Source organism: Rhinatrema bivittatum, chromosome 2, assembly GCF_901001135.1.
Source record: "Rhinatrema bivittatum chromosome 2, aRhiBiv1.1, whole genome shotgun sequence".
NCBI classification, from domain to species: domain Eukaryota; kingdom Metazoa; phylum Chordata; class Amphibia; order Gymnophiona; family Rhinatrematidae; genus Rhinatrema; species Rhinatrema bivittatum.
In genome coordinates this window covers 816218382-816239905 of record NC_042616.1, presented here as the reverse complement: position 1 = coordinate 816239905, position 21524 = coordinate 816218382, and the positions used below count along the sequence as shown (strand labels likewise).

General features: G+C 46.6%; 1 protein-coding gene across 3 annotated transcripts in view; it reads left to right on the top strand.

Moving 5' to 3' along the window:
- The first annotated feature begins 3634 nt into the window (after positions 1 to 3634).
- IQANK1 (IQ motif and ankyrin repeat containing 1) overlaps positions 3635 to 21524 on the top strand; it is a 129233-nt gene continuing 111343 nt past the window's right edge. The window contains exons 1-2 of one of the 3 annotated variants that reach the window (XM_029592278.1): positions 3635 to 3807; positions 13179 to 13317. In XM_029592278.1, the coding sequence (XP_029448138.1) occupies positions 3715 to 3807; positions 13179 to 13317 (232 nt within the window). In that variant the 5' untranslated portion in view covers positions 3635 to 3714. The remainder of the gene's footprint in view (positions 3808 to 13178; positions 13318 to 21524) is intronic. The other 2 variants (XM_029592279.1, XM_029592277.1) reach the window with 2 other exon arrangements.

Genomic DNA, 21524 nt, shown 5'->3' with positions numbered 1-21524 from the left:
GTGTGTGTGTGTTGCTGGGCTCAGTGTGTGTGTATTGGTTGTTGGGCTCAGTGTATGTGTGTATGTGTATCAGTGTGTGTGTGTGTTGCTGAGCTCAGTGTGTGTGTGTGTGTGTTGCTGGGCTCAGTGTGTGTGTGCGTGTGTGTGTATCAGTGTGTCTGTGTTGCTGAGCTCAGTTTGTGCGTATGTGTGTATCAGTGTGTGTGTATTGGTTGCTGAGCTCAGTGTGTGTGTGTATTGGTTGCTGGGCTCAGTGTATGTGTGTATGTGTATCAGTGTGTGTGTGTGTTGCTGAGCTCAGTGTGTGTGTGTGTGTGTGTGTATCAGTGTGTGTGCGTGTGTGTGTGTTGCTGAGCTCAGTGTGTGTGTATGTGTGTGTGAATTGGTTGCTGGGCTCAGTGTGTGTGTATGTGTGTGTGAGTGTGTGTGTGTTTGTATCAGTGTGTGTGTGTATTGGTTGCTGGGCTCAGTGTATGTGTGTATGTGTATCAGTGTGTGTGTGTGTGCGTGTGTGTGTATCAGTGTGTGTGTGTTGCTGAGCTCAGTTTGTGCGTATGTGTGTATCAGTGTGTGTGTATTGGTTGCTGAGCTCAGTGTGTGTGTGTATTGGTTGCTGGGCTCAGTGTATGTGTGTATGTGTATCAGTGTGTGTGTGTGTTGCTGAGCTCAGTCTGTGTGTGTGTGTTGCTGAGCTCAGTGTGTGTGTATGTGTGTGTGCATTGGTTGCTGAGCTCAGTGTGTGTGTGCGTGTGTGTGTATCAGTGTGTGTGTGTGTGTGTGCGTGTGTGTATTGGTTGCTGGGCTCAGTGTATGTGTGTATGTGTATCAGTGTGTGTGTGTGTTGCTGAGCTCAGTGTGTGTGTGTGTGTGTGTGTGTGTTGCTGGGCTCAGTGTGTGTGTGCGTGTGTGTATTGGTTGCTGGGCTCAGTGTATGTGTGTATGTGTATCAGTGTGTGTGTGTGTTGCTGAGCTCAGTGTGTGTGTGTGTGTGTATTGGTTGCTGGGCTCAGTGTGTGTGTGTATGTGTATCAGTGTGTGTGTGTGTTGCTGAGCTCAGTATGTGTGTGTGTTGCTGGGCTCAGTGTGTGTGTGCGTGTGTGTGTATCAGTGTGTGTGTGTATATGTGTGTGTATTGGTTGCTGAGCTCAGTGTGTGTGTATGTGTATCAGTGTGTGTGTGTGTGTGTGTGTATTGGTTGCTGAGCTCAGTGTGTGTGTATGTGTATCAGTGTGTGTGTGTGTGTGTATTGGTTGCTGGGCTCAGTGTGTGTGTGTATGTGTATCAGTGTGTGTGTGTGTTGCTGAGCTCAGTATGTGTGTGTGTTGCTGGGCTCAGTGTGTGTGTGCGTGTGTGTGTATCAGTGTGTGTGTGCGTGTGTGTATTGGTTGCTGGGCTCAGTGTGTGTGTGCGTGTGTGTGTATCAGTGTGTGTGTGTGTGTGTGTGTGTGTGCGTGTGTGTATTGGTTGCTGGGCTCAGTGTATGTGTGTATGTGTATCAGTGTGTGTGTGTGTGTTGCCGAGCTCAGTGTGTGTGTGTGTGTGTGTGTGTGTTGCTGGGCTCAGTGTGTGTGTGTGTGTGTGTGTATGTGTATCAGTGTGTGTGTGTGCGTGTGTGTATTGGTTGCTGGGCTCAGTGTGTGTGTGCGTGTGTGTATTGGTTGCTGGGCTCAGTGTGTGTGTGCGTGTGTGTGTATCAGTGTGTGTGTGTGTTGCTGAGCTCAGTGTGTGTGTGTGTTGCTGGGCTCAGTGTGTGTGTGCGTGTGTGTGTATCAGTGTGTGTGTGTGTTGCTGGGCTCAGTGTGTGTGTGTGCGTGTGTATGTATCAGTGTGTGTGTGTGTTGCTGAGCTCAGTATGTGTGTGTGTGTGTGTGTATGTGTATCAGTGTGTGTGTGTGTGTGTGTGTGTTGCTGGGCTCAGTGTGTGTGTGTGTGTGTGTGTATGTGTATCAGTGTGTGTGTGTGCGTGTGTGTTGCTGGGCTCAGTGTGTGTGTGCGTGTGTATGTATCAGTGTGTGTGTGTGTTGCTGAGCTCAGTATGTGTGTGTGTGTGTGTATGTGTATCAGTGTGTGTGTGTGTGTGTGTGTGTTGCTGAGCTCAGTGTGTGTGTGCGTGTGTGTATTGGTTGCTGGGCTCAGTGTGTGTGTGTGTGTGTGTGTATGTGTATCAGTGTGTGTGTGTGCGTGTGTGTATTGGTTGCTGGGCTCAGTGTGTGTGTGTGTGTGTATTGGTTGCTGGGCTCAGTGTGTGTGTGCGTGTGTGTGTATCAGTGTGTGTGTGTGTTGCTGAGCTCAGTGTGTGTGTGTGTGTGTTGCTGAGCTCAGTGTGTGTGTGTGTGTGTATCAGTGTGTGTGTGTGTGTGTGTGTTGCTGAGCTCAGTGTGTGTGTGTGTGTGTATTGGTTGCTGGGCTCAGTGTGTGTGTGCGTGTGTGTGTATCAGTGTGTGTGTGTGTTGCTGAGCTCAGTGTGTGTGTGTGTGTTGCTGAGCTCAGTGTGTGTGTGTGTGTGTATCAGTGTGTGTGTGTGTGTGTGTGTTGCTGAGCTCAGTGTGTGTGTGTGTGTGTATTGGTTGCTGGGCTCAGTGTGTGTGTGTATGTGTATCAGTGTGTGTGTGTGTTGCTGAGCTCAGTATGTGTGTGTGTTGCTGGGCTCAGTGTGTGTGTGCGTGTGTGTGTATCAGTGTGTGTGTGTGTGTGTGTGTGTGTATTGGTTGCTGGGCTCAGTGTGTGTGTGCGTGTGTGTGTATCAGTGTGTGTGTGTGTGTGTGTGTGTGTGTATTGGTTGCTGGGCTCAGTGTGTGTGTGTATGTGTATCAGTGTGTGTGTGTGTTGCTGAGCTCAGTATGTGTGTGTGTTGCTGGGCTCAGTGTGTGTGTGCGTGTGTGTGTGTGTGTGTGTGTGTGTGTGTGTATTGGTTGCTGGGCTCAGTGTGTGTGTATGTGTATCAGTGTGTGTGTGTGTGTGTGTGTTGCTGGGCTCAGTGTGTGTGTATGTGTATCAGTGTGTGTGTGTGTGTGTGTGTGTGTGTGTGTGTATTGGTTGCTGAGCTCAGTGTGTGTGTATGTGTATCAGTGTGTGTGTGTGTGTGTGTGTTGCTGAGCTCAGTATGTGTGTGTGTTGTTGGGCTCAGTGTGTGTGTGCGTGTGTGTGTGTGTGTGTGTGTGTGTGTGTGTATTGGTTGCTGAGCTCAGTGTGTGTATGTGTATCAGTGTGTGTGTGTGTGTATCAGTGTGTGTGTGTGTGTGTGTGTGTATTGGTTGCTGAGCTCAGTGTGTGTGTATGTGTATCAGTGTGTGTGTGTGTGTGTGTGTATTGGTTGCTGGGCTCAGTGTGTGTGTGTGTGTGTGTGTGTATTGGTTGCTGGGCTCAGTGTGTGTGTGTGTGTGTATCAGTGTGTGTGTGTGTTGCTGAGCTCAGTATGTGTGTATTGGTTGCTGGGCTCAGTGTGTGTGTGTGTGTGTGTATCAGTGTGTGTGTGTGTGTGTGTGTGTGTATTGGTTGCTGGGCTCAGTGTGTGTGTATGTGTATCAGTGTGTGTGTGTGTGTGTGTTGCTGGGCTCAGTGTGTGTGTGTGTGTGTGTATTGGTTGCTGGGCTCAGTGTGTGTATGTTGGTTGCCGGGGCTGGGTGCTCTGGAGATTGCTTAGCAACGCCGGGGCTGGGTGCCTTGCCTGCTCCCTGGTGCCGCACTGCTCTGCTCCTTGGCCTCCTCCAGTGCATGCTGGGGCGGGCTGGCACTGGGGGTCAGAGGGCGCCGGGCACCGTTCCTCCCTCGCTGCGCATGTGTGCGCTGAGTTTCTGCTTCTCCTTGGTGAGTTGGAGATAAAACATTTTGCTTGGGGTCCCTGCCAGGTGCTGCTGGGTAGTTGGCTCGGGCACAGATCAGGGCCCTGTGCATGGTGGGTCAGGAGAGGGAGAGCTTTCCAGGGCCCAGATCTGAACAGGAGAGGTCTTTCTCCCAGGCTGCTCATCAGGGTGGCGCGGGTCTTGGCTCACAGGCTGCTGTGGTTCAAGCTGGGCCCAATTCCCAGGCTGATGAGTGACAGACTGGGCCATGGATCCCAGAATGGTCTGTTTCTGATTGGACCCAGCTCACAGGCTGCATCGGGTCAGGCTGGGCCTGGCTCTCTGGCTGCATCGGGTCAGGCTGGGCCCGGATCTCAGGCTGCATCGGGTCAGGCTGGGCCCGGCTCTCAGGTTGCGTCGGGTCAGGCTATGCCCGAATCTCAGGCTGCATCGATTCAGGCTGGGCCCGGATCTCAGGCTTCATTGGGTCAGGCTGGGCCCGGCTCTCAGGCTGCTTTTGGTATAGAATACCAAAAAAATATAAAAGCAGGTGGCAAATGATCAGACAGTAATGTAATTCTGTGCAGTTACACACAAAATTATTATTTTTTAACTGCTGGAAGTAAAACTTTTCAGCCAAACAGACTAAAATATGGCTGCACCCTAACCATGGAAAAGAAGTGAGAGAGGGCCTGAAGGTGAGTGACAGGAGTTCCCAGGGCTGTCCTGCCATCCCCGCACCCAGTGACGGTTTCAGGATCTCCACACTAAGCCTGCAGGGGCCTGCGTTTCCAACCAGTCCTGCAGTGACTTCGAATCCCAGGGGGGGGAAGACAGGAGAGGCCGTGAAGGAGTAAAACGAGCCCCAACCCTCGCTTGGGTTCTGGAGTAGCTGAGACACGCAGAAGGCTTTATGCGGGGGGAGGGAGGTATAAATAAATACGCCCCCCCCCCTTTCCTTCCGTAGCGCTTCCAGGGGACCTGCGGGAGAGCCGTGCGGGACGCGGGGATTGTCGGCCCTGACGTCTGCAGGTCGGGGGCGCTCGGCGTCCTTCCCGTCTCTTGTGACGAGACGCGGTCGTCATGGCTTGAAGACTCTCCCGGGCCTCTCATCGGTCCCGCGCCCTTTGCGTTACCGGTGAATAACGCCAGGGGCTCCGGCGCACCCGACCATGCCTCCCCCTTCTGCTTCTCCCTTACACAGTTCAGCTTCCCTTTTATTTTTAAATCTCCCCGCTTCCTTTTGCACTTTCTGCTCTGCTGGAACCGACCCGTCGAGGCCTTGGTTCCCCGTTCCCTGGGGAGGGGGGGTGTTTCCCCCCCTGATCTTCATCCCCTGCCATCGCGGTCCTCGGCCTAGGATGGGGAGCGGGGGTGGGCACAGGCCACGGCTCCCTCCAGAACCCTGCAGTCTCGGCCTCTAGGTCCCGCCACCGGGTGGCGCCGTGGCACAGCGGCCAGGGCACTCTCTCCCTCCTCTCCCAGGGGCTGTGAGTGCTGCCTCCGCAGCGCCCCCCAGGCCCGGGCAGCGGAAGGAGGCTCTTTTTTTTTTTTTTCTGAGCGCACACGATGCCATGGGCATAACCCCCAGAGGCCACGGCGTGTTTCCCAAGGGGGGGGGGGGGGTATTGTCCGCTGTCGTGTGTTTGGGCGTAAGAGTGTTTCCCAAGCACTTTAAAAAAATCTTGCATGTATATTAATTTACTTATTAACTGCAGCCCCACTCCACCTCAGCCTGCCCAAAGTGGTGGGTACCAAGAGAAGATAAGACAGGACTTCCTGCCCAGAGTACCGAATGCTTTTCTGTGTTACAGGGGAAATATTTATGGTGGTGGGGGGTTTTCTGTGTGGTAGTGATTGCTTTTTAGCTTTGCTGTGCCTTTATCTTTGATGGTGTCTACGTTGATATTGATGTAGGTGAATGTTTCGATATTTACACGGTAGGCCACCTCGACGTATTACACCACAGGCGATATAATCAAATGTAATTAACTAAACTAAACGTGCATCGGGGTCTCTGTCTCTCTCTCTCTCTGTGGATGGATATGGCTGACATGTGGTAGGAGGCTCTCTTGCCGAGGTTCCTGCTCTCTTACCGTATTTCATTCGGATAAAGCTACTGGTAAGATGTGCCGGGGGGAGAGAGGCCAGGGACGCGCCCCCCCTCTGCGGCGCACGCCCCCCGAGCTTGTGCGATCTCGCCTTCTTCCCCGTGGCTTCGGATTGGGTCGGCACCCGGCTCCCGTTCCCATTCGTGGCCCGGCGTGGCCAGCCCTGCAGGAGTAAACAGAGGAGGCGTGAGGGCGGGCCGGGCTCCCACCGCCCACGGAGCGGGCCTGACCCCTCCCCCCTCACGTCTCCGTGCCTGGGGATCCCCCCTTGCGCTTATAGCAGGCTGCGCCGTGCATCCAGCGCCCTTACTGCGAAGGAATCCTTTTCCAGATGCTGCTCCTCGGCCGGTCCCCTTGGAGCTTCGCGTCATGGCCTCTTCTCCTAGAACTGTCTTTTCGCTGCGACGTCCGTTACCTCTACCTTTGAGGGACTGGAATGACCCCCATCGTGTCGCCCTTCTCGCTCCTCTCCTCTGGGGTGGGCGTATTCGGGCCCCTTTAAGATGATTTCGCAGGGCTTTTGATGGAGACCTGAACATGGTGGTAGCCATGTCCTGCCTTGCCCCTGCTCCGTCCCGTATCTTTGCAGGGCTGCGGCCCCTCCAGAGCTTGACAGCAACTCTCTCTAGGCGAGTGCTCACCAGCGCCCCTTAATGGAGGCCTCACCACCTCCGGTTTCACTGCCGCTTATGCCTCTCGCTCTCCACGCTAAGATCCCTCTAAGCTCTCACCACCGCCTCATCACTGTTTCGCTGCCTGGAAAGCGTCCGATGGGATCCCCCCCCCCCCCCCCCCCCCGGCCCGGCCCCTCTCCTGTTTTAAACCTAAAGGAGAAGTGCGCGACGGGAGTGAGCTGGCGATGTGCACCGAGCAGGAAACGGACCTCGGGGGTGATTAAGTCGTCGAAAGAGTGCGACAAGGCAGCAGGAGCCTTTGGTGCATAAGGAGAGGTAAAAAAACAAAAAAATGTTTTTGTTTTTTTTTAAAGGTGATTTGTGAGATCTCACCTGGAGCGTGATGTCCGGTTTCGGAAACCGAACCTCTGAAAGGATGTGGACAGGCTGGATGCGGTCCAGAGAAAGGCTGCCACCACGATGCAGGAATGAAATGTGTAAACCCTAGAGAACAGGAGAGATGTGATGGAGGCGTTCACATAGCAGACAATAAGGCCGACATCCTGCCTGCTGGAGCACCAGCGATTTGTTATTGATTCTTCTGCTGCACGGCAGAGAAAAGCCACTAAGGGTCGTGCACATAATGGGGCCGATGCGAGCGCGCTGTATAACCCGCACCCCGACGTGGGTTCAATAGGCGCTAATCCACCCCCTAATGCAATAGGGGGGATTAGCGCCTACTTAACGCGCACCTGACGCGGAGTGAATGGGACAGCGCTCATCACCTGCAAATGCACTCGTTCACTCCGCACGCAAAAAAATAAATGTGCATTTATTTATTTATTTATTTAACACTTTTTTATACCGACCTTCATAGTAATAACCATATCGGATCGGTTTACATAGAACAAGGGAATAACAAGAGCAATAAATAAAGTAAAAACCAATAGAGTAGAATAAGGCAAAGTTACATTTAACAAGGAGTAAAAACTTGGGAAGCTTAAAGCTGGAAGAAAGGTAAGGCAGGAGGTAATTATAACATAATACAAAAGGAATTTAGGTTAGAGCATCATGTGTTTTAACCTGTGATTGTCCTTCGTTCAAAAGGATAGTGGACCTCTATCCTCTATGTCCATGAGAGATAAAATATGATTAGTGATTGTCTGGAGGGTCATCGAATGCTTGGTGAAATAGCCACGTCTTGAGGTTTTTTCTGAACGTAGTTAGACAGGGTTCTAATCGGAGGCCTGAAGGAATGTTGTTCCACATAGCTGATCCTGCTATTGAAAAAGCTCTGTCAGACGCACATTTATTGCTCAGCTATTAACGCCTGCCTGGAGCAGGCGTTAATAGCTGAGCGCAGGTAAAAGAAATACAGAAAAGCAGAAAAAAATGTTTTTTGTACTTTTCTCAAGTAAAAAAAAAAACAAAAAAAACTCGGCAGACCGCCGAGTTACGAAGACCGACGCCGGTAAACTCGGCGTCCGTTTTCATGACTGGCAGACGGCCGGTTATGAAAATTGACGCCAAGTTTACCGGCGTCGGTCTTCATAACCGGCAGGCGCGGCGGGGGTCGCGTTAGCAAGGAGGCGCTAAGGTCGTGACCCCGGCGCCTCCTTGCTAGCGCGAGCCCCTAATTTGGGTATTGCACGACGCCCCTTCCCCCCTTGCGGACGCCACGCGTGTGTTAGGAAAGCGGGCGCTGACTTTTCAGGGCCCGCTTTCCGTGCTTTATATTGCATCGGCCACAATGTGTTAACCACTACTGCGGTCACATCACTTAACCCAAGGCTGCTTTGCAGCCTCTCTTAACCAAGCAATTATTCTCACAGTTAAAGAGATCGAACATGGACTCTACCGACTTCAGTAACCGCAGTACAATTTCAGATCTCCCTGTCTTAGGGAATTGTTTGAGCGGGTGCTATGGCTTCAGTTGCAGGATTTCCTGGGATAATACAATCTTCTTGCATCACATCAACATGGATTCGGAAAAAAACCCCACAGTGCCGAGGCTCTCCCGTTAACCTTTTGATGCTCCGTATTCTGGCTTCTGATAGGCTCTTTTGACATATCATCTGCTTTTGCTACTATCCGTCTTTCCATCCTTCTCCAGCGATGTAATGTCTTAAATTGGTTTAAACCATTCTGGTCAAAACCGGCCTTTCAGATAAAGGTGAACGCTTCCTTTCTCAGCTGGAAATCTTTGCAGTCTGCTGTAGCACAGGGCTCTGCTCTCGTCGCTCTTTAACTTGTAAAGTTATTGCATCCTTTTTCTGACACTGCCTGTATTACTCTTTCTTCTGGCATTGATGTGATAAGTGTGTGGATGTTTGTTGCTGTGGGTCAGCTGAACGCCTCCCTCTCCACTGATGACTACAGTACGACTTGGTTGTATCACTCTTCCAGTGTTTCTGAAGTCAATAATCTTGGTAGTATTATCAATATTAGATTCTGCAAGAAACTGCAAATTAAGGCAGTTGTGAAATCGGCCCTTTTTAAACTAAAGTTAACGCATATATTAAGACAGAGTGACTTTAGGTCAGTGTTTCAGTTGATAGTTCTGACAAATGTTGACTATCGCCACTCCCTTTTTCTAGGAATCCTTGCTTATTCAGCATGCGCCCTGTAACTTCTCCAGAGTGCCATTGTGTGCGTTTTGTCTGGATGTCAATTCCACACCCATACTACTCCAGTATGCAAAAGGCATTTACTGGCTATCAGTAATTTGACACATTAAATGGCAAATGAAATTTAATGTGGACAAGTGCAAAGTGACGCACGTAGGAAAGAGTAACCCAAATAATGGCTACGTAATGCAAGGTTCCACATTAGGAGTCCCCTCAGGAAAAGGATCTAGGTGTCATCATTGAAAATATGTCGAAATCTTCTGCTCAGTGTGCAGCAGCAGCCAGGAAAGCAAATAGAGTGCTAGTGATTATTAGGAAAGGAATGGAGAATAAAGCAGAGAATATCATAATGCCTCTGTATCACTCCATGGTGCATCCTCATCTTGTGTTCATATATCATACACAAACAGAATGCTGGGGATTATTAGGAAAGGAATGGAGAATAAAACAGAGAATATCATAATGCCTCTGTATCACTCCATGGTGCATCCTCATCTTGTATTCATATATCATACACAAACAGAATGCTGGGGATTATTAGGAAAGGAATGGAGAATAAAACAGAGAATATCATAATGTCTCTGTATCACTCCATGGGGCAACCTCATCTTGTGTTCATATATCATACACAAACAGAATGCTGGGGATTATTAGGAAAGGAATGGAGAATAAAACAGAGAATATCATAATGTCTCTGTATCACTCCATGGTGCGACCTCATCTTGTGTTCATATATCATACATAAACAGAATGCTGGGGATTATTAGGAAAGGAATGGAGAATAAAGCAGAGAATATCATAATGCCTCTGTATCACTCCATGGTGCATCCTCATCTTGTGTTCATATATCATACACAAACAGAATGCTGGGGATTATTAGGAAAGGAATGGAGAATAAAACAGAGAATATCATAATGTCTCTGTATCACTCCATGGGGCAACCTCATCTTGTGTTCATATATCATACACAAACAGAATGCTGGGGATTATTAGGAAAGGAATGGAGAATAAAACAGAGAATATCATAATGTCTCTGTATCACTCCATGGTGCGACCTCATCTTGTGTTCATATATCATACATAAACAGAATGCTGGGGATTATTAGGAAAGGAATGGAGAATAAAGCAGAGAATATCATAATGCCTCTGTATCACTCCATGGTGCATCCTCATCTTGTGTTCATATATCATACACAAACAGAATGCTGGGGATTATTAGGAAAGGAATGGAGAATAAAACAGAGAATATCATAATGTCTCTGTATCACTCCATGGTGCGACCTCATCTTGTGTTCATATATCATACACAAACAGAATGCTAGGGATTATTAGGAAAGGAATGGAGAATAAAACAGAGAATATCATAATGCTTCTGTATCACTCCATGGTGTGACCTCATCTTGTGTTCATATATCATACACAAACAGAATGCTAGGGATTATTAGGAAAGGAATGGAGAATAAAACAGAGAAAATCATAATGCTTCTGTATCACTCCATGGTGTGACCTCATCTTGTGTTCATATATCATACACAAACAGAATGCTAGGGATTATTAGGAAAGGAATGGAGAATAAAACAGAGAATATCATAATGTCTCTGTATCACTCCATGGTGCGACCTCATCTTGTGTTCATATATCATACATAAACAGAATGCTGGGGATTATTAGGAAAGGAATGGAGAATAAAACAGAGAATATCATAATGTCTCTGTATCACTCCATAGTGCATCCTCATCTTGTGTTCATATATCATACACAAACAGAATGCTGGGGATTATTAGGAAAGGAATGGAGAATAAAACAGAGAATATCATAATGCCTCTGTATCACTCCATGGTGCATCCTCATCTTGTGTTCATATATCATACACAAACAGAATGCTGGGGATTATTAGGAAAGGACTGGAGAATGAAACAGAGAATATCATAATGCCTCTGTATCACTCCATGGTGCATCCTCATCTTGTGTTCATATATCATACACACACAGAATGCTGGGGATTATTAGGAAAGGAATGGAGAATAAAACAGAGAATATCATAATGCCTCTGTATCACTCCATGGTGCATCCTCATCTTGTGTTCATATATCATACACAAACAGAATGCTGGGGATTATTAGGAAAGGAATGGAGAATGAAACAGAGAATATCATTATGCCTCTGTATCACTCCATGGTGCATCCTCATCTTGTGTTCATATATCATACACACACAGAATGCTGGGGATTATTAGGAAAGGAATGGAGAATAAAACAGAGAATATCATAATGGCTCTGTATCACTCCATGGTGCATCCTCATCTTGTGTTCATATATCATACACAAACAGAATGCTGGGGATTATTAGGAAAGGAATGGAGAATAAAACAGAGAATATCATAATGCCTCTGTATCACTCCATGGTGTGACCTCATCTTGTGTTCATATATCATACACACACAGAATGCTGGGGATTATTAGGAAAGGAATGGAGAATAAAACAGAGAATATCATAATGTCTCTGTATCACTCCATGGTGTGACCTCATCCTGAGTATTGTGTGCAGTTCTGGTCACCACATCTCAAGAAAGATATAGCAGAATTAGAAAAGGAACAGAGAAGGGTGGCCAAGATGATAAAGGGGATGGAACGATTCCCCTATGAAGAAAGGCTAAAGAGGTTAGGACTCTTTAGCTTGGAGAAGAGATGGCTGAGGGGAGATATGATAGAGGTGTTTAAAATCATGAGAGAAATGGAACGAGTAAACGTTAATCAGTTGTTTACTCTTTCAAATATTACAAAGTCCGGAGGACACACGATGAAGTTACTAGACAAATTGGAGAAAATATTTTTTTACTCAATGCATTATTAAGCTCTGGAATTCAATGCCAGAGGATGTGGTGAAAGCTATTAGTATAGCTGGGTTTAAAAAGGGTTTGGACAAGTTCCTGGAGGAAAAGTCCATTAACCATTATTAAGGTAGAGTGGCAGAAATCCACTGCTTATTCTTGGGATCAGCAGCTTAGAATTTCTCTACCCCTTGGGAAACTGCCAGGTACTTGTAGCCTGGATTGGCCACTGTTGGAGACAGGATGCTGGGCTTTATGGACCCTTGGTCTGACCCAATATGGCAAGTCTTGTGTTCTTATGTAAATTAAACATCTACAAAGCCTGGAAGGATATTAAATCAGTAACTGAGTCAGTGCATTCCCAGTTGATCACTTTGTTCTGCAGCTCAGCGCCGTTTGGTAGTCGCAGCTTTCAAACCACTCTCTTTCATTGCATTGCTTGCTTGATGTTTTGCAGTCCCTGGCCCTTTGCCGTGGAATGAACTCCCAGTTTCATTGCGATTGGAAGAGTTACCTCATGTTTAGGAAAACCAGACAGTCCTTTGTTTTTCATTGGCTTTCAATTTCGGGCAACCCATCTTTTGGGTAATGACCTTCCTAGCTCGTTTGCCCTTCACCTTGGTTTTATTTTGCTGCGCTCTTGTTTTTATTTGTTTTGCTGCTGAAGTGTTTTTGGTTTTCATGTTGATGGCTTTGTTGTTGAAATTTTTTTTTTTGTTTGTTTGATTATTTGTTACATGCTTGTTGTTTGTACTTCGCTGAGGATTAGCGGATTACGAGCCTTTTAAAATAAATAATGCACAAGAAATGAACCTTTTTCAGTGGAAAGGGAGTTCTAGAAGAAGAGTTCCAAGGAAGTAACCACCAGAGTAAAATTCTTCAAGTAAAGAGTGGGCGGCTGCATGGAGTGACCTCCCCCAAAACAGAGGCAAAAACAGTAACGGAGTTCAAGGCAGCCTGGGATAAGCACAGAGCATCCCTAGTTGCAAAGATGTGCAGGGAAAAGCCAGAGAGCAGTCCTGGGTCTATGGCAAACACCACAAGGCAAATCTGCCAGACTGGAAGGAGCTTCCGGCCCTTGTCTGCCGTCATCTCCTGTTTTCTGTACGGATAGGACAGGTCGCTCTTGCTGGGAGAATGTTTACCGAGGCCCACGACAGGAGCGGCCTGCTGTTGCTAGACTGACGCCTGATGTGTTTCTCTATTCCTTTTAGTCACTGGAACCCTCAATCAGTCTTGCCGCGTATTTCGAGGCCAGGAGCAGCCAGGTGATGTCGGGAAAAGCCGATGCCCGGAAAGGGGCCAAGGCGAGCCCTCCAAAGAAGCAGCCAGGGCCGCAAACTGTGAAAAAAGGTACGTTGTGTGCTGTGGTGCTGCTCCCGGTCTCGTGTCCTCCCGCTTCCCTCCTTGCTTCACCCCACGCTACCTCTTCTCTCCTTTTCGACTCCTCCTTTCCATTTTTTTTCCCCCGGTTCCACATTAGTTGGTGTCATTCACACTATGTGCTAAGGAAAACAAGTTAAGAGTGTTGAATTGATATCTAAGTGTTCGGTGTTTGCTGAGGAAATGTGTGAGAGCTGTTTCCCGGACAAGTATAGAGCGGTGCTTGATCTTGATCCACCCACCCCAGCCACATAGTTACTCAAATTAGAAGGTTTAGAGGAAATATTTTCACAATTAGAGTCAAGACGTGAATAATTAATCCTGACTTTAGCAATTAGCTGAACTCCTAATGCAGATCACTGACAAACAGACAGAGAGCTGGACATGAATTCTCACATTTATCAATTAACATTGATCACAAACTGTGTTACCGAACCTTATGGCACCTAGGTAAACTGACAGATTTTGGTATCATTACTTTTATGTGCCTTATTGTAAACCGTTGTGACGGTACCCACCTTAACTACGGTATAGAAATATTAAATAAATAAAATAAACAGATTAAAATGAAGTCCCTTAAATTTATTTGGGCATTTTTTTTTGTTTATCGAGGATTTTACATCGAATAAAAAGATCAAGGTTACATACAATTTCAATGAATACCGCAACTTGCAAACAAACCAAGTACAATTAAGCATTTGCTCTTCCGCATTTACGGTATAGAACAAGAATCAATAACAGTTACAAAGTCTGAAGTAACCCCTGCCAAGGCTTAGGCCAGACTGAACGTTTTACCCTCCCTATCCCCCCAGCCTATCCCTCCCTCTCCACCCCTCTTCCCTGTTCCCGACAACCAGATATTATTCTTAGGTGTTGTATGGTATCGTCTATGCATGTTCAGAAAAGGTTTTTTATAAAGAGGTACAAAACTATATCCGTACTAAATTTCAGTAATATGCCTGTCTTTAAGGCTAAATGTTTGGTGGATAATGTAGAAATCGAGGTATGATGAGTGTTAGTGTGAAAAATGAATGGGTGCGTAAAAAAGTAAGAAGGAGAATGTATTTAGGAGTGAGAGCCTGGAAGCCCAACGCAAATCGCATCCAAGCTGGTCTCTGCTCGCCCAACCAACTATAGCACTACAGTGAGAAAACCTCAAGTTGGGCCCTATCTTAACAAAATCGTGAGGAATTTTGACATGATCCCCTGGTATAGTGAAGAAGCTACTCCTCAGACAAGTTAGGTTCCACCCTGCAACTTCTACAAATGGCTTAAATTCAACTCCAGAATTAAGTTTAAAGTTAAATTTAAAACAGAATTAGATTCACAATAAATGCAAAATCAAAGCTGAGGAGGGCTCCTTATCGTTTCGGCCGATAGGGCATTGTGGAAGGGGAGCCAGATTAAACGCGTTCTCTCTTTCTGTTTAACAGAAGATAGAGTAGCTGCTAGTAATGTCATCATTTTCCTTTCCCATACTGTGTATGATGGGGGGAGTGAGCCTATCCAGCACGCAAGAATAGATTGTTTTGCTGCTAGTCTGGCCTTATCCAGTAGCTTGTTTGTTACCTTGGTCCAAATGGGGGAGCCTGCCAAGGCCCTTCCAAATAGCCAGAAGTGCATATCTAGAGGGACTGTCATTGAAACGATAGTGGAAAGTTTCTTGCACACGGACTGCCAAAAGGGATGTACATGTGGGCATATCCAGAAACAGTGTAGGTGCACTTCTCACATACTGGAGATGAGCAGCGTTTCCATTTGACCGCCTGGGCCTGTGGAATGTAGAGTTGCCATATAAATTTATATTGTACTTCCCATAACAAAGTGTTCTCAGAGACTTTCGGGGTTTGTAAAAAAACGTTTGAAGCTCGGGGAGTGAGTGTTCTATGTTGGCCCATCTGGACCAGCATGTTAGAATTACATAGACACATAGAAGTGACGGCAGAAGAAGACCAAACAACCCATCCAGTCTGCCCAGCAAGCTTTCACACCTATTTGTTTTCATAATCTGTTACTCTGACTGCTGAAGTCAGGGCCCTTATTGGTAACTTTTTGGTTCCCATTCCCTTCCATCCCCACCATCGATGCAGACAGCAGTGCTGGCGCCACATCTAAGTGAAGTATCTAGCTAATTGGTTTGGGGTAGTAACCGCCATAATAAGCAAGCTACTCCCGTTTGTTTACCCTGCATGTGCAATTCAGCCATTGTTGGTTGTCTGAATATAAATCCTCTTTACTTAATTCCCTCTGTTGCTGAAGCAGTGAGCTGCGCTGGATACTTATTCCAAGTCAAGTATCAGGCTTAATTGATTCGGGGTGGTAGCCACCGTAACAAGCAAGCTATACCCATGCTTATTTGTTTACCCAGATTATGTAATTCATTCCTTCTTGGTTGATGCTGAATATAAATCATCTTTTCTTCATTTTCCCTGCCACTGAAGGAGAGAGCTATGCTGGATGTGCATTGAAAGTGAAGTATCAGGCTTATTTGATTTGGGGTAGTAACCGCCGTAACAAGCCAGCTACTCCCCTGCTTATTTGTTTACCCAGACTATGTAATTCATTCCATGTTGGTTGATGCTGAGACCAATAATTCCCTCTACCTCACCTTACTATCCTACAAGCTATTCTATCAGATTCCCTCAGTTTATATATCAGTTTAGCTTTCCAACTCTACTTTCAACCAATCCAATATATGCTCCATGTACAGTAATTTTATTTATCCCAGTACGCACCTAGACCTCTTCCAGGTTAGTCTTCCTACTAAAGAATTTTATTACATTTATTTATTCATTAGTACTTTATTTCCCCAGTCCTGTTTTTGATCCAAGTTTATCTCCCTTGTTCAATGTAATCGCATTCTCACATGCTTGTTTAATGTTCTAATGTAAACCGAAGTGATATGTAACTTTGCTACATGAACTGCGGTATATAAAAATGTTAAATAAATAAATAAATAGATAAATAAATAAATCATCTTTTCTTCATTTTCCCTGCCGTTGAAGGAGAGAGCTATGCTGGTTGTGCATTGAAAGTGAAGTATCAGGCTTATTTGATTTGGAGTAGTAACCGCCGTAACAAGCAAGCTACTCCCCTGCTTTTTTGTGCATGCAAATCCTTTTTTCCACATTTCCTCTTGCCGTTGAAGCTTAGAGCAATATTGGAGACGCATTAACCGTGTGTATGTTTATTGAATAAGGATATTAATCTCCAGGTACTAGCCGTCATTCCTGCAAGCAAGCCACCCCTTGCCTCTTCTCTTCATTCACGTCCTCTAGACTTTACGGATCCACAGTGTTTATCCCACGCCCCTTTGAAATCCTTCACAGTTATGGTCTTCACCACTTCCTCCGGAAGGGCATTCCAGGCATCCACCACCCTCTCCGTGAAGAAATACTTCCTGACGTTGGTTCGGAATCTTCCTCCCTGGAGTTTTAAATCGTGACCCCTGGTTCTGCTGATTTTTTTGCAACGGAAAAGGTTTGTCATTGTCTTTGGATCATTAAAACCTTTCAAGTATCTGAAAGTCTGAATCATATCACCCCTGCTCCTCCTTTCCTCCAGGGTGTACATATTTAGATTCTTCAATCTCTCCTCATAAGTCATTCTATGAAGACCTTCCACCTTTTTGGTTGCCCTTCTCTGGACCGCCTCCATCCTGTCTCTGTCCCTTCGGAGATACGGTCTCCAGAACTGAACACAGTGCTCCAGGTGAGGCCTCACCAAGGACCTATACAAGGGGATTATCACTTCCCTTTTCTTACTCGATATTCCTCTCTCTATGCAGCCCAGCATTCTTCTGGCTTTAGCTATTGCCTTGTCACATTGTTTTGCCGACATCAGATCATTAGAGACAATCACCCCGAGGTCTCTCTCCTGCTCCGTACACATCAGCCCTACTCCCCCCATTGAATACAGTTCTTTCGGATTTCCACACCCCATGTGCATGACTCTGCACTTCTTGGCATTGAATCTCAGCTGCCATATCTTCGACCATTCTTCCAGCTTCCTTAAATCCCGTCTCACTCTCTCCACTCCTTCCGGCGTGTCCACTCTGTTGCAGATCTTAGTGTCATCCGCAAAAAGACAAACCTTACCTTCTATCCCGTCCGCAATGTCGCTCACAAAGATATTGAACAGAACTGGCCCCAACACCGATCCCTGCGGCACTCCGCTCAACACCACTCTCTCTTCAGAGAAAGTTTCATTTACCATCACACATTGTTTTCTGTCTGTCAACCAGTTTGCAATCCAGGTCACCACCTCGGCACTCACTCCTAAGCTTCTTATTTTATTCACCAGTCTCCTGTGCGGGACCATATCAAAAGCCTTGCTGAAATCCAAGTAGATGACATTGAGCGCTCTTCCTTGATCCAATTCTTTAGTTACCCAGTCAAAAAAGTCAATCAGATTTGTCTGACAGGATCTTCTCCTGGTGAATCCATGCTGCCTCTGGTCCAGCAATTCTTGCGACTGTAGATAGTTCACTATTCTCTCTTTTAACAGCGATTCCATTACTTTTCCCACCACCGAGGTGAGGCTGACTGGTCTGTAGTTACCAGCCTCTTCTCTGTTCCCACTCTTGTGAAGCGGGACCACCACCGCTCTTCTCCAGTCACTCGGCACCACTCCCGTTTCTAAGGATTTATTGAACAGGTCACACAGTGGACCCGCCAGCACATCTCTGAGCTCCCTCAGTATCCTGGGATGAACCTCATCAGGCCCCATGGCTTTGTCCACTTTCAGTTTCCCCAGCTCTTCCCATACATTCTCTACTGTAAATGAAGTTACATCTACTCCATTCCCCTCCAGTTTCTTGTTAACTAGCGACGGTCCTTCTCCAGGGTCCTCTTTAGTGAACACCGAACTGAAGTATTTGTTTAATATTTCTGCCATTTCTTCGTCTCTCTCCACACATTGATTCTTTTCATCTTTCAATTTCATTATACCACTTTGGACTTTTCTCCTTTCACTGATGTATCTGAAAAATGTTTTGTCACCTCTCTTTACCTCTTTGGCAATCCTTTCTTCTGCTTGACTTTTTGCTATCTTGATTACTTTCTTCGTCTCCCTCAGTTCTACCAGATATTCTTCCTTGTGCTCCTCCCTTTGGGATCTTTTATATTTCTTGAACGTTGTTCTTTTAGCCTTTATTTTGTCAGCCACCTCCTTTGAGAACCAGATAGGTTTCATTTTTCTTTTGCTTTTCTTTATTTTTCTAACATATAGATTAGTTGCCTTGGTAACTGCTCCTTTTAGATTGGTCCACTGTTGATCCACATCTCTCTCGTTCTCCCAGCCTTTTAGTTCTTCCTCCAGGTACTTCCCCATTTCATCAAAGTCTGTGTTTTTGAACTGCAAAACTCGGGTCTTTGTGCTTCTTTTCCATATCCTTTTTGTGATATTAAACCATACTGTTTGATGATAACTGGTGCTGAGGTGGGCGCCCACCTGGACATCAGAGACATTATCTCCATTAGTGAGCACTAAGTCGAGACCAGAAAAAAAGTTTAAATTATAGTGAACAGCATTGGATCTTCAAGCTCAATACAGTAGTTCCGGGTGGGTTGAATGAGGAGATAGAGTGGGCGACTCTATTTTAAGCCTTCTGTGAACTGAGGCAAATTTTAAGCCAATTTCGATTGGAAGAAAGACGTAAGACGCACAATTTTCCATTGGCTGACAGACGATCTGCTGACCAATTCAAAAAGAAAGACTCGGAAGCGAGCCGGTAGAACGCCATCATTCAGAGTTTGGTAACCTGAGAGCGAGGAATGAAGGATAAACGCGTACTCCCCTGACGAAGAAAAGGAGGACTTTTCGAAACATGGCTGTGTTGGGAGCATACGAGAGACAAGTTTTTGCGATTTGCAATATTTGATTGGCGTTTGTTATTTGAAAGGAGAGATTTTACTCTGTCAAGTTCATGTGATATCAGATCCGCATACACACCTAAAAGTTTATCAGAGAATGATATATGATTTATGTCTTCAGACTAAGTGAATACTCAATTATTTCCAACGAATTGATGAAGAAATAAAGCTTAATAAAAAAGAAGCATTCGGGTTGAATAATGTGATTACGGATAAAGAAAAAACATTACCCGAAAGGAGTGAAAACATCAATATAGAACTGAAAAAGAGTGGAAAACATTATAGTTTGATTTTCACAATAAAATAAATACAAAAGAAAGCAAGGAACAACAGAGGAAATTGAAATGAAAATTTTCTAATTCTGATGGAGACATTTTTTAGGCGGATTTTGGGACATGGGTTAAGAGGATAGATTGATTCACACAATCATTTTTTTAAATCTCAAAAAAAAGTTGAATAAAAAATCGAGTGGGAGGGTGGTAAGTTGATGATTATAATACAAAAATTGAAGCAAGGCCGTGGAGACATGCATAAAATATATGAAACTTACCCCATTCCGCAATAAATTATTTTTTAACAAATTATTCTTTAATAAATTGTTGTTTCACAAAATACACAATAGGGTGAGATTACTTTAGGGTATAAGAGAGGACAGTATTAGGACATGCGATACACAGGTTATAGTTGACATGTATGAGATGGAAGATGGACACTTCTTCGACAGAGACCGACATTGACTTTCAATATAAATAGTGGATTACAGGTGCTGGGCGGCTGGGGGGGAGGACAGGGGGGCTTACATATGTAAAAGTGGTGGTTAATGGTTTTTCTTGCATTTGTATTATTGTGTATATTCCATGTTTACTACCAATAAAAATGTTAAATCAAAAAAAAAAAAAAAGCAAGGCTGAAGACACGGACGGCTGGATGAGGCTGAAGACAAAGGCAAAGCAAGGCTGAAGACACGGAAGGCTGGATGAGGCTGAGCATGAAGGCAAGGCAAGGCTGAAGACACGGAAGGCTGGACGAGGCTGAGGATGTAGGCAAGGCAAGGCTGAAGCCACGGAAGGCTGGACGAGGCTGAGCATGAAGGCAAGGCAAGGCTGAAGCCACGGAAGGCTGGACGAGGCTGAGGACGAAGGCAAGGCAAGGCTGAAGACACGGAAGGCTGGACGAGGCTGAGGACGAAGGCAAGGCAAGGCTGAAGACACGGAAGGCTGGACGAGGCTGAGGACGAAGGCAAGGCAAGGCTGAAGACACGGAAGGCTGGACGAGGCTGAGGACGAAGGCAAGGCAAGGCTGAAGACACGGAAGGCTGGACGAGGCTGAGGACGAAGGCAAGGTAAGGCTGAAGACACAGAAGGCTGGACGAGGCTGAGCATGAAGGCAAGGCAAGGCTGAAGACACGGAAGGCTGGACGAGGCTGAGCACGAAGGCAAGGCAAGGCTGAAGACACGGAAGGCTGGACGAGGCTGAGGATAAAGGCAGGCCAAGGCTGAAGACACGAAAGGCTGGACGAGGCTGAGGATGAAGGCAAGGCAAGGCTGAAGACACGGAAGGCTGGGCGAGGCTGAGGATGAAGGCAAGGCAAGGCTGAAGACACGGAAGGCTGGGCGAGGCTGAGGATGAAGGCAAGGCAAGGCTGAAGACACGGAAGGCTGGGCGAGGCTGAGGATGAAGGCAAGGCAAGGCTGAAGACACGGAAGGCTGGATGAGGCTGAACATGAAGGCAAGGCAAGGCTGAAGACACGGAAGGCTGGATGAGGCTGAACATGAAGGCAAGGCAAGGCTGAAGACACGGAAGGCTGGACGAGGCTGAGCATGAAGGCAAGGCAAGGCTGAAGACATGGAAAGCTGGACGAGGCTGAGGATAAAGGCAAGGCAAGGCTGAAGACACGGAAGGCTGGACGAGGCTGAGGATAAAGGCAAGGCAAGGCTGAAGACACGGAAGGCTGGACAAGGTTGAGGATAAAGGCAGGCCAAGGCTGAAGACATGGAAAGCTGGACGAGGCTGAGCATGAAGGCAAGGCAAGGCTGAAGACACGGAAGGCTGGACGAGGCTGAGGATAAAGGCAGGCCAAGGCTGAAGACACGGAAGGCTGGACGAGGCTGAGGATAAAGGCAGGCCAAGGCTGAAGACACGGAAGGCTGGACGAGGCTGAGGATAAAGGCAGACCAAGGCTGAAGACACGGAAGGCTGGACGAGGCTGAGCATGAAGGCAAGGCAAGGCTGAAGACACGGAAGGCTGGACAAGGTTGAGGATAAAGGCAGGCCAAGGCTGAAGACATGGAAAGCTGGACGAG